The following is a 16,174-nucleotide window of genomic DNA, read 5'->3' on the forward strand; positions in this document are numbered from 1 at the left end:
CGAGCGCAGGATCCATTCCGTTCGACGGCGACACGTTGACAAGCAACATGCCACACCAGCAATGCCGGGCATCTGGGTTCGAGGGCATATAGGCGTGACACATCGTGTCTTGGCTGCTGACGGCCCCGGTTGCCCACCCGCTCAAGACTACAAATTTCTCTGTTTCTGCCTTCCCTGTAGCTCGCGGAGTGTGATGGTTGAAGAAACATGACGGGAACTCTTTTCTCGGGTCCACGAGTGGACTTCTCCGCTGTGGATGGGAACCATAAGCGAGTTAATAAAATGCGGTGTCTAAATTCGTTTCGTTGAACGGGCTCAGTCGAAGATGAGGAGAAAAAGGAGAGCAACAGGAAAATGAAGATTCCGGTGGTAACGAAACGACCTGGAACCTCAAACAGTTGAAGAGAAAGGAGACCCGCCGTTCGTCTCCAAGGATCGCGCTTGAGCAACCGGGATCGAGCCTCTCGATCGGTGCCTCCACTGCGTGGGTACGATCGGCAACCTGCAGACTGCCGTGCTTGTTGGCTTTCTTGTGGTTCCCTGGGTTAACGTATTCTACTAGTCGTTTTGGAGTTTGGAGTCAAAAATATTGGGAAATGGCAGGAATGAGTGACAAGCAAAGTGACAGCAATTGTTACCGTCACAGCCAGGGTAACTCAAACCCCACATACCCCATGCCGTGTTCGGATAAATAAATTGCATTTTTTTCCTTTCGCAAGAAATCCCAACTTTTGACAGAAACAGGGATCTCGAGCGCGTGTGACGGAAACAGGGCGGGCCTGACAGGTACGGGAAGGGGCCCGCAAATGCGCCCTCGACCAAGTTATCCGTACACTATCTTCGCCTCGGATCGAATCGAAGTTCTCGAACCTTTTGGATTGCCACGGTCTGTTCTGCGTGCCATACCACGTGCGTACCCAATGTTAATTTTCTTCGAGAAAGTTGAATTGAAGGTTCCCGTTAACTACGAGACACAGTCCGTTTTTCCCACACTCACTCAGAGCAACTCTCGGACCGACGCTGGCCTGGGGGCTGGCCGCTGGACAGCTTTCATGAAACCCCCGCAGTGGCCCCCGCCGGCCGAGGAGTCCAAAGAAGGGTCTTTGCCCCGGGGGACCAAGACCCTCCCATCCCGCGGAACCCGCGTATCGGTTCTCGGTGGGTGACCTCCATTGACTGCGGCCAGTGGAGGTATCTGGCCAGTTCATGCCGCAATGACATGATCTTGTCTTCGAAGCCGTTATCCCCCACTTCTTGGCAACCGGCATGCTCGATCGACGTCGACATCTTTTTCGACGCATACACTACAAATGAAGCACCCACATTTGCACCCACAATGGAGTCGACCACGATGGCCTTCACACCTTCCGGGTCCGAGCGAGGTTTCTCGGAATCAGTACGTCACTTTTCAACGTTCAGGCCTCGGGCAACGACGGTCATCGTCAAGCCAGTGGAGTTTCGGGCAAGGAATTCGCAGCAGAGCCCGCCGCGGCCTGCCCGACGGCGGAAGCCGAAACAAGAAGGCCGGTGGTAAAATCTGCGCACGTTAGACGGGACCGAGTACACAGACGCCCAGCGCGAGCTCATCAATTTCTACCGTTCTTAAGACTAACCTTAACAGTGCACTGTTGATCGAAGGGCCGGGTCCGTCCGTGGCTTCTCCTGGTGGGTGTCTTGCGTGCTTCCCGCCTCACCCCCCCTCCTCTCAACAAAATCGAGAACCTTCTGATAAAAATATTCACATGCGATTTTGGTGACATTCTGGGTCGTTCCTGCGCACCACACATGTGGTTGCCGAGCCCCGCAAACGCAACCACAAGCCCCCCCCCAAAAAAGGTCCGCCTTGCCCCGTCGGGAGCTAGTGTGAGTGTCAAATCCAGGGTGTGTCGTGAGGACAAGAACCCAAATCCCCTGGCCATATTGGGCAAAACGTGCGAGGACCTACCTGTATGTAAGCTGTGACACACGACGATGCAAGCCATGCGAACCATGATAACGTTCATTGTTTAGGAACAGAACCTTTTTGTCCGCATTCCCCCGTTCGAAAACGCCGTCAAAAAGGTAAACTTACAGGGAACCCAACCCCTCTTTCGAGTTGCTGCTTCAAGCCGAGGGCAGGTAAGCCCTTGTGACAAGGGGGAAAGTGAAGCTAAAGAAATTGAAACTCTAAAGAGGAAGGAAACAAAGGCTGGAATGGAAACTGAGTCACTCGACGGGAGCGAAGGATCCAATTCGGTGCTCATTGTCTCGGTTCCACCTCGGGCGCCCGCATCGTGGGGTATGACGGACACACAAAAAAAAGAGCCGATGGTGTTCCCTTCTGTCTCTCCATTTTGTTGCTTCGATCCTTGGTAACTAGTGGGCCTGTCATCCTATCGAGCCCGTCTCTCCTGCGTGATGGCACAATGCTGCGTGTTCTATCCTCCCCTCGGGTAGGTTGCCACCCACATGGCTATATCATGCGCTAGAGGTGAGATCAACGGTGGAAAGGCTGGGCAAAACCAAAAGGTCACGATGGAGTTTACAGAGAGATTGATAAGTCCAGGAAAGTTCCAATGTCGGTGATTTGCTTTGTTCAAGAAGTGAGTAAGCCGAAACCTTTCCGAAGACAATCCTGGGAGGGCAAGAAACAAAATGGGTCTGACAAGTCTGACAGGGAGACGACTACGGTATCCCATACATCGGGTCGAGAAGATTGTTGGAACGGGCTCGGGCTGAATTTCTGGGGGGGTCGATCTAATCGCAAAGCCAATGTCTACACCCCCCCTGCGAGACTCGCCCTCCATTATCCCCCCTGCCTCGACAACCTTGACGGGCTTCAGCCCTCCCAGCTTTCCAAGGGCATGGATCAAGAGACAAACAACAAGCTTCTCCGTCTCCCAACGGCGCCGGCGGGTGGCCCACATCGGCTTCCACGGGCTGCGCGTCACATTATGCTTCATCGACCAGAATTACCGTGCCTGCTCGACGTTTGTTTCGCTCATCGATCTCCACGTCGTTTCGAACGAAGCCCAGAACCCGGCATGCCGGACCCAGTTGTCATGGAGTTTAAATGCCGAGTTTGATGCAACCAACTCGGGGGGTCGCTGTCTGTCGAGATCCCTGGGCGAGACTGGCTCAACATTGCATTGCATTTGCGACTGATCGACGACAGCACGGCTCCTTTGTTCCCCTCCGCTCGCCTCGGTCAGGGCCAAGCCGGGGGCCAGAAGGCACCGGCATCCGCTGGCTCGGTTCGTTGTCAGTTGCCCGAGATGGGTAGACCCGACGTCGGCTGATCTTTTTGGTGGCTTCTGTTGCGACAACACCTGCCGAAATGACAGGCGGCTTCCGTCTGGGGTCTTTTGTTGCTCGCCTGAGCCTCTGCTGTGCCGCTGCCTTTCCGGGTTCTTGACGGGCCGAGAGGGAAAGGGGGTGGAAGGAAAGGTTGGCCGTCGACAAAGGGTTTCGTTGTTCACACGGGGCTGTATCCGATGCAGCTTGTCTCTGCGGTTGAGATATCAAGCCAGCTCGGATGCCTGATGACTTACGATCTCGTCTATTTTGACTGGTGACAGTAACTCAAGGACATCTGCCTGTCTCAAGGAAGCTGTTGATACAGGTCGGGAGTATCCTATGTGTTTACCAACAACACACGGGAGAACAAATGGTCCCAGACATACGGCATCCGCTTCCAGTGTCCACGTGCCTGCTTGATACGGCGGGGCGGCCCTGGAACCTGCTCGTGTTTGAACAGGCATCACTGCAATAAGGTTTCCCATGTCCAAATACATCGAGAAAGTTGGACCTCTCCTACGCTCGTGTAGAGGCAAACCAGGGGGTTGGTAATGGGATCGAGATGCGCAGCACATCACCTTGTTACCGCCGTCTCATCACCCGGCAGGTCAACAACACACACATGCATGTGAGACACGGGAAAAGGAGGTCAAATCGCAAACGGGTCAACCCCCAAGGCGAAACCGACAGAAAAACAAAAACAACGCCCCGGTCGTCCTTCCTATACAAGGAAATTCTCCGACGACTCCTCACTGACTATTACCTGAGCACATGCTGCTCACAACTCCCACGCTCATCTCAGGGGGGGGCCGCCTCTAAACCACCACGCCCCACGGACGGTAATGACCAACGGGTTACTGCGAGTAACGGATGGGAATCAGACGGCCATTCTCCTGCTTGAGATGGCTCCTCATCCTAACCAGCCACGCCAGCCGAGCCCCCTTCTTCTCCCCGTGTTCGTCTGTGTGTCGTACGGTTCATTCATTCGGTCGTCGCACCTCGTGATGGACGCGGACGCAGAGCCGGGTGTCTGTAACCCGACACAAAGCGGCTGGCGGGACGTGTGAGCCAGCGACCAATGCCATGCGGTCTCCACGCAAGGACGGGGGGAATGGAGTCAACGGGGGCTGGGGGATGGGTTCGTTTGTGGAACAAATGACGCTCGAAGCCAGTAAAATTATCCTCTGGGACTGCGATGCGCCTCATTAGGCACGGTCAGTGGTTGTACAGGAACTGTACACAGGAAAGTGCTTCTGGAGGCGAGTTCCTTGACTGGTCAGCTGAGCGAGCATCGCGAGAGACAGGTCAGTTCCCGTCACCGAGTTCTTGCCTAGCCAAAGAGAAAGAAAACTCACCTCACCCACCCCCAACACCTTACTTGAACCTCCGATCAATACGGGCAAGAGGGAGTAGGCGTACCGTTGTCTGCACGCACCCGCCGCGGCATCGCATACATGCCGCATCCAGCTGCCCTCATTCACCACTCGCATCATAATTCGTCCCCGTCATGATCATGCGAGCTGCGCGGGTTCCCGTTGACGAACGTTAGGACGCGGTTGTTCGACCTGCCGTCTGCGCCTCGCCGGAGCGAGGTGCCGCATCTGGCTTGCTGCTCCGTGACTGCGGTTCCCCGAGGCGGTGGTAGGACGACAGGACTACACACAGTAAACATGATCTTTTTCGTGGAACGGCTGGTCAGACTTTTGATCGTGTTTTCCATCTTTCTCGTCCGATCGAAGAGAACATGAGAGTGAGCGTGGGCGTGAAGCAATGGTCTCACGGAGATTTCCGACGCAGTAGACGCAGAGGAACCTGCTCTTGCTCGACCCGATCTGGTTATTATTGCTGTCGCCATCATCAACATCGCCGTTCTTGTGGCTAACTCGTGTTGGTATGGTTATGGGTATATCCCTCCCTGCGTTTTGACGGCCATGTCTCGACCAGCGCAATGCCTCTCTCCACTACTCACCACTCGGGGACGTCAGGTACTTCGTATACTCGGCCCGTCCATTTTCGGTCTCGGTTTCTCACACCCTTGATACCAAAACACATGCTGAGCAGAGCAATTGTTGCTCGCCGTGGGCGCAAGTGCGAGGCTGTAGATAAATCCTTCGTTCTCACCGACGGCTGTGGTGTTTCCTTTCGATATGTCTTAGTGTTTCGGGACCCGACGCTCGAGGGTTGTCGGTGAGAAAACGGTGCTTTGTTGCTTGGCTAGTGTAGAGCCCTTTTTGAGTTCCAGGGTTTACCCTTGCTCAACACTTCTGCGGCCGACAATAACCCCGGTGTTCTGTCTTGGCGTCAACCCTTGTCACGACGGTGTTCTCCGTACTTTTGCCGTTTCCAAGGAACAGCTCTAGAACCTTTCACATGGCGGCTCCCACTTCCCGAAAAAGCCAGCCGACGGCTGGCGTCTGACATTTGACAGAAAGACCTGGTAAGCAAAATGTGGGGTTTCTTTTGGACTTTCTTATCAAAAGAAAAATGGGGGGCTGCTTGATAACTAATGGACGAACTGTGACATGGGTCGGAATAGCTTCATCCATCTCCTTAAACGGGACGCACGTGTTGACCTCATGCGCAAAAAAGGGGTGCCCACCACGGCGGCTTGGCGACCAACCACCAAGCGCGCCTCCAAGTGACGAAGAATCTCGGCGCGGCGCCCCGAAACGGACCATGTTTGCGGGTTTGCGGGCATATCGATCGGCGTGGGTAGCGACAGCCCAAGAAGGCGGGCGAGCAGCAAATCGTCGTTTTGTTGCAGGGCCACAAATATGTCGGCCACCAAACGGGGAAACAGCCTTCGGGAGCCAGGTGGGTGTCCCGGTGCTTTGTCCTGCCATCCGCCGTGACATCGTCCCGCTTTAATATTTCATGTCAACTGGAAAACAGGCGGCTGATGGACTTTGCATTCGTCATCCGGTGCATTGGGCCCGGATTTGCTGTATCGCTGCTAGAAATGAACGTAACGTTGACCTTGTGATCGACGATGTCAGACGCAGACAACATGCGTTTTTGTGGAAGCAGTCTTCCGTTGGGAAGTCGTGTACCATGTAACCAGTGTTCTTGGGGATGAACTGGTGTTTTTAACCCGCATGGTGGGGAGTTTGAATTCGCAGAACAACACGTACGGAGTATTCGTAAACTCCATTTTGACCTTCCTTTTTCCCGACCGTTTCAGGCAGGAAGACCTCAGACCATTCTTCCCAGGCTTTCCAGAAACACGTGTGATCAGGAACACACCAGCGTCGATGGCGTCCCTCTTTTCGACGGAGGGGTGACAACACCGGTGGGGCAACCAAAGGCCCCTTCACGGGATTTTCCGCCTCGGTGACAGAGCCAATGGGACAAGGCTCCGAGTGAACCACCGTACTATGTATTGCGGCGTGCCGGCGACACAACACATGGCAGCTACACTAGTCAAGTATATCCGATCGTGTTCCGGGTTGCGCAACAGCAGGCATGTTTTGGCGTTTTGGGCCTAGCTGTGTCTTGAGCTGCGAGATCTTCCGGCGCACAAGAATGCCCGAGGGAACCATGAACAACCCGGGGAGTATAGCCGCAGGCGCTCGTTGCTAGCCATCACAAGAATCATCCCTGGGCTGTGACACCTGAAAGTTGCAACCTTCTTTTTTACCCGTTTTGAGCGCTGGGGTGTTGATCTGCGTGCAGCCGATCGAGCAGCTCGTCCCGGGAGATCTGAGGAGCACGGCATCCCAACCGTAAATGTTGATTACTTGGGGCTCACTGGCACGGCTCCGCCGACGTCACCATACTGCGCATGCTTGAGATCTCGATAAACCTTCCAACACCCGCCAAACAATTTCCCGGTCTGTATCCTGTGTGAGCTTGTTGTCGCCAATGCGTCTTCGGAACAACCAGCCCAGAATGCTGATATCGGGCTCGTTTGGGTGGCCTTGTCCGCGGTGCGACCAGCCTATTTTCCCTCTTTTCACCGCTTGAACTGTCTCACCCGACGCTGACGGTGACAAGGGTTGGGCCGTTACATCTCATGTCGGCATGGCTGACTGCTGCAGTGGAGGCGGGGAGCGAAGGAATCGCGTATGTCAAGCGAGGAGAATGCTCAGGTGAGAGTGGATGCTCAACGGCCGAAGTTTTTTTCTCTTTTTTTTTCGCGTCATTCGCATCTCCACGAGTGTCCTTTGTACGGCAGGGGAGTTCAGAACCATCAAGGTCGGGTGCCCAATCAGGGCAGCTTGACGGGTCAATACAGTGTTATTTCCGTTTATTCTACTGTTTCAATCATGGGCCCTCCTCGACATCAGAGGTCCTACGAAGCACACTATGTAACTACGAAAACACGTGCAGTGTGCACTACCGCCGTCTGGACCAGCAATTGTAACTCTTGTGTTTTTCACTGCTTTGGCATTATGAACGGGGTGGGGTCTTTTCAACCGTGGTTGAAGAAAGTTTGGTACCGGGAAACTCAGCGAGATGATCATCGTTCCTGTCGCAGATTCAGACCGAGAAACACAGTACAAAGACGGTGTTAACGGAGAGAAAACATTCCACCTGTGTTATTCAGCCTGTGGCTGCCGCTTCTTCACCCTGGTCAGCGCATGCCCCATGCAATGGTTTTGGACCCTTCATGTTGCAGAAACACACGCGACACGCCGCGTGGCCAGCGGAGGTTCGCAATTGCGTTTTCAGCCGAAAGCAGTCCCGTTCCGTATGTTTATTTGCCTTGCATTGCGCTGCGAAAGGAACAGAAAATGGCAAGACCATTGCGAGACAAGCTCACAAGAAATGGTTGCGAATTGCTGGCTTGCACAGCCCGTCGTGAACATGGAGCTGATCACTCTCGAGGAGACGCCCTGAGGTCAAGGTTCTCGCAATCCGGAAACGCCTTCCGACTCTCCAGGAACTAAAAAAGACCACGCTGGTATCTTCTCGTGTCCTTTGCGGCTTTGCCGTCCGTTCGACGCACCGTCATTACCGCAGTCCGAACCCGGTTGTATCCAGCGCCGGCCGAGGGCTTCAAATGAACTTGACCCCCATGATAGTTAGTTAATGACCCACACGCGGGGGGCGCCCAGTCCCGCGCCATGGAACCTCATCGGATCCTCGGCCGAGGACCCCTGTCATAACGGAGGGGCGTCTGTCAAAGAACTAAGGTGGTGTGTCTACAAACATGACATTCGGTGGATTTCGATTTTCACATCAGGGAGGTGCCGCCCTGCCCACCCCCCCAGGCCCTGGCTCACATGCCCCGTCACTTCTCGCCCGTCACTCCCCTCCCCTTAACCCCGGCTACGGTTAGGGGAACTGCCCCATGGACGGCCCGGGCCCCAGGACCGGCCTCCTGTGTGGCTATTGGGTCCAAGGAGAATAAAACTACCGGTCGAGCCTCCGTCCGGTGTTTTCAGTGTTTCAACCTTGGACCTAGGCGGACGGACCGAGAGTCGTGTAAGTCGACGACGCCCGAATCAACTGCCCAAACGAGGCCCCTTCCCTCGCAACTGCCAGGGTCTAGGTGACCAAGCGAACCAACTTCGATTTGCATAACAGCATCGCTACATTTCCCGATCCTTTCTTTTAAGACTAGCAGATCTCCTGCTGCTTGGTGCATTTTTCCGATCAACTTCGCCTCCCGTCATCCTCTCACACGCATACATACGCACACGGGCTGCAGGTCATCCTTCATCGTCTATTCTGGATCAGCTCCCGGCAACCTGCCGCTCCGTTACACACTGGTAGCGCTTTCATCAAGAAACCCCATTTGAGATCTCAGCCAGGACGCTTGTCTCGTGTTTCTTGACCCCCTCGCGTATTTGGGGTTTTCTTTTCCCACCTAACGCTACGTCCACCTCGACTTAGGGGCTGTGAGCTCTCCAGGTGTCGTGGCCTCTCCGGTCGTCTGTTTCGCCTCGATATTATCACTTCATCACGACGCCCCTAGCATGGCGTACCTCAACGGCCATGCTTCCTACTACTCCGACGGGTACACGTCCGCTCGACCATCCCAAAATGCTCAGCCTGGGTACAGTCCGCAAAAGGAGCAAAGAACAGCCCTCAGCGTCCTGGAGGTAAACACGAGTTGAACTCCCGCGCCCACTACTATCCGCTTGGGCGTCGCTGTGGAATGCTGACTCCCCAAACAGATGCTAAACCCCGCACCGCGGCACCAACTCCGCCGGGCAGACACCACACCCCCATCGGGAGCAGCATCCCCCGGACACGGGACATGGTCTCCCTCTGGAGGCTCTACATCCCCAAACAACTACACCTTCTCCACCTCCTCATCCACCGTTGGGTGGGAGGACAGCCGGCCACCAGCGCGGGGAAACGACCTTACCCCCATCCACCACCAAAACGAGCCACGAGCCTGGTTGCCCCCAATCGTGGCACCCGCTGAGAGCCCAATACGTTGTGGCTATGGTGGTCACGGGAACCACTCCCCGTCACGAACCTCGGGTCATCACCCGGCGCAAGGGCATGGAGCGCGAACCCATGTGTCCACAGGTTCATACGGTAATGGTGTTTATTTCGGCACGCTTGGCAGCGAGCGGGACGTTTCTACCCCATCAACCCGAGATGGGTCCGAAGGCCCGTCTTCGATATCGTCATCATCGGCGGCTGCAGCATCAAAGTCGCGGCAGAACTTCACGCCGGCACAAATTAAGACATTTATGGATGCAGCGGAAGCCAAGATCCTTGAAAATGACGACCGATGCAAGTTTAAGCGTGAGGAGATGGAACAAATTGCCGCAGAAGCGAATGTGGCGCTGAGTATGTTTCTCGAGCAATATTCCCAGCCCGCCCCTAGCAGAAGAACAACTGGTATTGACTTCCCCTCGCAGAACAAGTCGAAACATGGTACACCAACCACCGACGCCGCGGCTTCCCACAACAGACCGTCGACGTACTCCACCGCGAGATCCAGCGCGTAGGACGCCGGTGTCGCGAGCTAGTCCAGGAAGCCGATCAGCTGCGCCAACAGGCCGGCGCCGATGCGAACGATACAGACGCCGAAACGACACCCGAAGGCGCGGCTGCCCGCGCCGCCCAGCTTGAGGCCATGCACCTAGCCGCGAGGCTAACCGAGCTGGAGAACTGGGAGCGCGAAGCCGTGCAGCGGCTGGCTAAGTTTCGGAACAAGGTCCGGGGTGAGGTCGGGTAGTGAGTGAGGAGGGTACTCGGTGGGCTTGCAGCGGCCAAGGAGGGCATTCAGCTTTCCCGGGATTTGCTCGCTCGGGATTGAACATGCCGCCGCCCAAAACTCCTCGGGGGCTGTTTCTGTCTTTTGTCTTTTTGGGGGGTCCTGCTGGTTTGGTTTGGCTTAATGTCGGCGTTGGACGCACACTAAAAGGGGGCTCGTGCCCGGGGAACCTGGGAAGGAGTTTACGGGTCTGGCTTATGTCTTATTGGTACATAAATATTTCCTACATTACGACATCCAGTTGCTAGGCGTGGTCAACAGGTAGTGGCCACGGGTGGCCGTACTCGACCAGTTGTAAATATTTTGGTCAAATCTACATAATTATCAAAAAATTTGCTGTCAAGAAATGCCGTCCTTGTTGCAGCGAAAATCGACCCCCGGAAGCAGACTGCCAAAAAAAATTGAACTCCTCCATTAGCCAGGGCCATAAACAAAGAAAAGGGGTCAGCTCATGTCCGACGGAACAGCAAGGGTTAGGGTTGGTGATATTCCTCACGAAGGAAACAGCATACTGAAGGCAAGAATGTTAATCGCACTTTCCTCAATTAACCAAAAATCACCAAAACACCAAAAAGGTTCGTCAGTAATACTCGACCGGAGACAAAAACATCACAAGCGGCTGGTGTTCCGACTGCCATTTGTCTTCGACACCTTATACCTCCGATACGGGGAATCGAACCCCGAGCTTCGCGGTGAAAACGCGATATGTTAACCGTTACACTATATCGGACTTGGTTGACGGATAAACTCCGCAAGTTCGGTTCAAGAGCCTTGGGGCCAACTGCTTGGCGGGCGCAGCCGCTTTTCGGTGGGCCGGGGTGGAGCTTGATTGGGTGTTGCAAACGCCGACTGTGGAAAGTAAGAAGGGTTGAAAGAGGGCAAGGACGAAGTGTCGGCTGTTTGGGGAAACACCGGTCCTGCCCTATGTGTGGACTTTCCGTCTGTACTAAGGGCAGCGGCTTAAAATGTTTTGGTTTTTTGAGGGATTGTTGACGGAACTTACTCGAGATTTGGGTTCTGGAAAGAACGATGCATAAGGCCATAGCACGGGTTAGGGTTGTTCGAGCCAAACCTCGCCCCTCTTCCCCCTGAATTTGTTGACAGGTTATTACTCACCTCTTAACATTGAGGCGGCGCAGATAGAGAATTTAGGAATGAACTTATCTTACCGCAAATAGCAGGCTAAGATACTCATCTCCTGTGTTCTGTACCAGACCTTGCTAAACGAGAGCCAAACCCCTAGCACGAGTGTGGGAGCCTCGAGTCAAAAGTCACTTCTGGCATAGCGGAGGAAGGAAGTCACGTTCTTAAGAGTAGTGTGGGCATTGAACCACCATTGCGTCCTATTGTTTTAGCATTGTTGCCGGAGACCGATTCTAGTGGAAAATTGCCTTCGTACCCCAGGTTGTTTGCGGGCACGCTATCCGACAAAACTTCTAGCTACATTGAGCGTTGGACTCGTCTCTTTCTAGGAGGAGAGGATTCCCCAACACCTACACAGGTTTATTCTTGATATCAACCTAACACACAATATCGGGGTTTGTGTTCCTACTACCTACATCGCCACTCAAAACCCTCAATTCATAACCCCTTCTGACTCAGTCTCACACTACACATCATCTGCATTCACGACCACCTCTGTGTCTGGCGGCACAAACCCTTGGGTTCACTGCTTTGACAATGACAATTTCTACCCAGCAAGATCTTTTGTTCACGACCTAACGTCATACACACCAGTATATCAGCAGCGACAGCTTCTCGGTCCTGGATCTTATCTAAGTCAAGCTCTCGAAACCAAGAAACTTTGGTCCAGGACGAAAACAAAGCTCTCTCATAACCCGAAACTGAGGGCAACTCATTGTCTATTAGACGAGGACTTTGACGAACAGCCTTTTGCACGATGGATAAAATTTCGATTCACTTGCCCAGTCGACCCAATATTTAAAGACCTTGATTCATAGCCGTGGGCAACCAAATCCCATCCGACGACGCTTTTTATCCTATCTCTTCACTAACCTGAGCACCTTCCTTTATTCCATAACCCAGCCTTTTACCCTCCAACAAACTTTGACTCATTATTCCTAACACAATACCCTCCCACACAGGTGGAGGACCTCTCCCAACCCAATCTCCAACCATGCAATACCTTATTCCATTCCATATTAAAACCTCCATTAATGATCAAATGCAGCCCAGCCTTTTACCCTTCCACAAAGTTTCATTTATTCCTTAACTAACATAATCCGTTCCTACACAGGTGGAAGGCCTCCGTCAACCCGATCTCTAATCACGCAAACCCTTAGTTCAATATCTAAACTAAGCCGGCCTTCCACCGCCCCGGAAACCGGGTCCACAGCCTCGGATAACCAACAAAATGGCGGCAGTACAAGATTCACGGTTCGACGAATCGTCCGCCGGTCCCAAATCCCCGGACGCGCCCGGGCTTTCGACCGCTTCCGGCGATAGCGAAAACATCTCTTCAGTAAGACTTGCTAAGAAGCAACGCTTGCGTGAGCTCCAGAACGAGCACGTTTCTGTGCGCACCATCGTTGTTCACATAGGAAAACATTACCAGGGCGTCGATCTTCCTGCCTGGCTTGACCTCAGTGTCGTTTGCGGACACCTGGCCCGATCAGGTGCGGCCCGCCAAAAGTCATCCTCTCACGCAGCTTGGAAGTATCTACGTGAGTCTACTTCAGCCATCCGCGAGTGGATGGGGCCATGCGACAGTTGGAGAGAGGCGATCAAGCAAGGGCGAATGCCGTACATCGGCTTTCCATCTGAGATCAAGGCAGTGGAGTTTATTCACGGCAAGGGTCCGCAGCTTCCCAACTGCATTATGCAGCAGATGATCCGCATCGGGCTGGATTATCTAGTGGATCACGAGCGGCGGCCAGACGACAAAATCCCTGAGTTTTGGCGGGTAGGTTTACGGTCAAAACTTCCTTCGTTCCTGTCAACCCGGCCGAACCCTCTTTCTAACTTACGAACCAAAACCCGATCTAGGGCGCCAAAGTCGACGATCGCATATGGCGGATCCAGCACATGCAGAACCACGGCTACCAACTTCGTATTCCCTTTGACGATGACCTCAACGACTTGATACGCAGCGTTGTACGCCACAAAAATAAACTAGGTCAGATGGAAAGCTCGCAACAGCCAGGAGAACCCGGATCCGACGAGGTGGCCCACCAGTCAAACAATCTCACCAACGAAGCCTCGGGGGCTGCGGGCGCCGCAATGGCCAACTTTCCCAAGACTAAGGGCAAAATCACACCGCGGAAGGACAAAGTGCAAACGGCCATGTCTAGAGTCACCGCCACAGTTAGTGAGGCTCTCGCCACAGAGCGGCAAAAGCTACTGGGCAAAAGACCGCTCGACAAAGGGGGAGAAGTGGCCCAGACAGAAACCCGCCACAAGCGGCCGAAGGCCGCACCGGGAGTCGCCCAGCCAGCAGCGGTCGTGGAGTCGATCGAGAATGGCGACGAGGAGGAGGAATTTGACACCCCCCCGCCAGCTAGGGGAAACGCCACGGCAGACGACGAGCGATTCCGATCACTCAGGAGTAACTACAAGAAACTCAAAAGGGCGGACCAACAACTAGTCAGCCGTTTCTGTGGCCTCGATCATACTGTCGCCATGATGGGGAACAACGTCGAGCAGTTGACGAAAAAGGAAAAGGAGCTGCGTAGGGACGTCAACGCCACCAAGCACAAGCAGCAGCAATTCAACGAAGGCATCGGCAAACTCGAGGCGGAGAGCAAGGGCCTCGACGAAAAAGCCCAACACCTGACGGTCCAATGCTCGGCCCTGACGGATAACATCCGAAAGCTCGAGGACAAGGAGGAGAAGGTTATTGCGCAGTGCAGTGCCTTGGAGGCCGAGAATAAGCTTCTCAGGGCCCAGATCGCCACTTTGACCTCCCGGATCGAAACTCTGGAAAAGGCCAAGTCGGCCCCAGAGTATAAGTACGCCGCCACGACGGCAACTGTCCCGGATACCGCCGCAGAGATCAAACCGTCCCGACAAAGTGCGGGCGCTCCCGCCCGGGAACAGGCGACCCCCGAGGCACTTCGAGACAGGACCTTTTCCGTTTCGCGGGATATCCCACACGGCACCGCCGCCTCTGCCGTACCCTCGCCGCGGCGGCCGACCTACGAAATCCACATACAGGAAGAGCGCAAGCCTTCCCTTCTGGCCCGCGAGTATCGCCGCTCTGGCACACAATTCCCACGGGTCCTGGACATGCCGACCTTTGAGCCGACGTGGAACCCCCACGAAGAGCTCAACCGCCGTCGTGCCCCAGCCCACCCTCCCATCCAGCTTCGAGAGGCGTACCAAGAAGTGTCTCACGCTCGTCCCGATTACGCCCCAGAGCCGCTCCAACCCAGACAAGACCCAGGCGAGCCCGCGGCCGAGTCATTCCATACGTCAATGCCGCGAACCTCGGCCCCGGCCCCGCTGCCAGCGCAGCCGCCTGCTTATATGCAGATGCCAGACACAGCGCTGGCGTACACACGCGCCCAATTTCCGACGGGGGACACCACCTCGGCAGCGCAGCCAATGGCTCGTCACTTCAGCCATGGCCCTACGCCCATGGGCCCGCCGATGAATCGGCCAGAGCACCCAGAAACCTCGACTCATGGCTACAACGAGATTGATCCGAGTCTCCGCCCAGGGGGGAACCCCTCCACGGCCAACGCCCTCGCAGTCCCCGCCACTACCGCAGACACCATTCCCCCGGCTGCTACACGCACCACACACCACATGAGCCCGGCCCCTCCCCAATATCGATCGCCATACCAACCGCCCCAGGCTCCGTACCAGTATCCACAAGGCTACCCACACCAGTACGCGCCGCCGGCCCAGGTCCAGCCCCAAGAGGAGGCTTCTCTACGCCCGCAGGTTCGTCCCAAGGCCGAGGAGCCCGCCGAGTAAAACTGGGGGCGCGTTTGCCATGGCGATTGGCATTTTTGCAGCATCTATAGCGTTGAGTTCACACGCACATATTACCATCACACCCACCCACAGGCATAGGAACATGAGGAGGGAGAGAGGGCGCATTTCTGATGGGGATGGTAGGAGTGCCAGCGGCGGGGGACGTTGATACCATTTTCAGGAGGGCATGAATGTGGCGGAATGGGGCGTAAATGGCGAGAGGATGACGGGGCGAAAAATCGTTTGGCGGATATGTGCCTGGTTTTGACGTGCAAAGAGGTCACTCGGCGGATGGTATGCCTTTTTATTTTCTTTCCCTTTATTCCTTAGTTACGATAGCACAAATTCCGACAGGGGGCGGGCAAAACGCACTACCCAGTATTGATTTATTGCTCTGATCGCTCAAATGCATTGTGGGATATTCTATTCTATAGGTAACGGCCGTTGATTTGCCAGGGTATATCCCTGTAATCTTGGAGGTAGGTGAGTTAACTTGGGACGAAATTTTGAAGTAGTGTTAAACAGGAAGATGAAAAGAGAAAGAAGGAAAAAAGATCGAGAAAAAAGAAAACGGAGCGTTGAGGTGTGGGGGGAGATGAACGGGGGGACTTGGAAATAACAAAAAGGAAAACAACAAAACAAAAAGGAACTTGAGAAAGATAACAAAAAAGAAAAAAAGAGTTAGGTAGAAAGCAAAAGTTTGGGGTTGGGACGGTTTGGGTATGCAAGTGCTGGGGGAGGTAGTGTAGAAAGGTTACCCGAGTTATCAGTGAAGAAAAG

General features: G+C 54.5%; 2 protein-coding genes and 1 non-coding gene across 3 annotated transcripts; 2 read left to right on the forward strand and 1 right to left on the reverse strand.

Moving 5' to 3' along the window:
* Nucleotides 1-9,197: 9,197 nt before the first annotated feature.
* Nucleotides 9,198-10,417, forward strand: C8A04DRAFT_28417 (uncharacterized protein; the record flags this gene model as incomplete). The annotated part of the gene is made up of 3 exons (XM_062780635.1): nucleotides 9,198-9,323; nucleotides 9,399-10,026; nucleotides 10,098-10,417. 3 exons carry the CDS (start codon nucleotides 9,198-9,200, stop codon nucleotides 10,415-10,417), a joined length of 1,074 nt encoding a protein of 357 aa, XP_062637220.1.
* A 697-nt stretch (nucleotides 10,418-11,114) lies between these two features.
* On the reverse strand, nucleotides 11,115-11,186 carry C8A04DRAFT_t71. Its single transcript has one exon. It is a non-coding gene; the product is annotated as a tRNA-Glu (tRNA).
* A 1,644-nt stretch (nucleotides 11,187-12,830) lies between these two features.
* C8A04DRAFT_28418 (uncharacterized protein) lies at nucleotides 12,831-15,394 on the forward strand (the record flags this gene model as incomplete). Its single annotated transcript, XM_062780636.1, has 2 exons — nucleotides 12,831-13,379; nucleotides 13,463-15,394. The coding sequence occupies 2 exons, from the start codon at nucleotides 12,831-12,833 to the stop codon at nucleotides 15,392-15,394; spliced, it is 2,481 nt and encodes an 826-aa protein (XP_062637221.1).
* Between the last annotated feature and the right edge of the window lie 780 nt (nucleotides 15,395-16,174).

The sequence above is a fragment of the Dichotomopilus funicola genome, assembly GCF_033296635.1.
Source record: "Dichotomopilus funicola strain CBS 141.50 unplaced genomic scaffold C8A04scaffold_29, whole genome shotgun sequence".
NCBI classification, from domain to species: Eukaryota; Fungi; Ascomycota; class Sordariomycetes; order Sordariales; family Chaetomiaceae; genus Dichotomopilus; species Dichotomopilus funicola.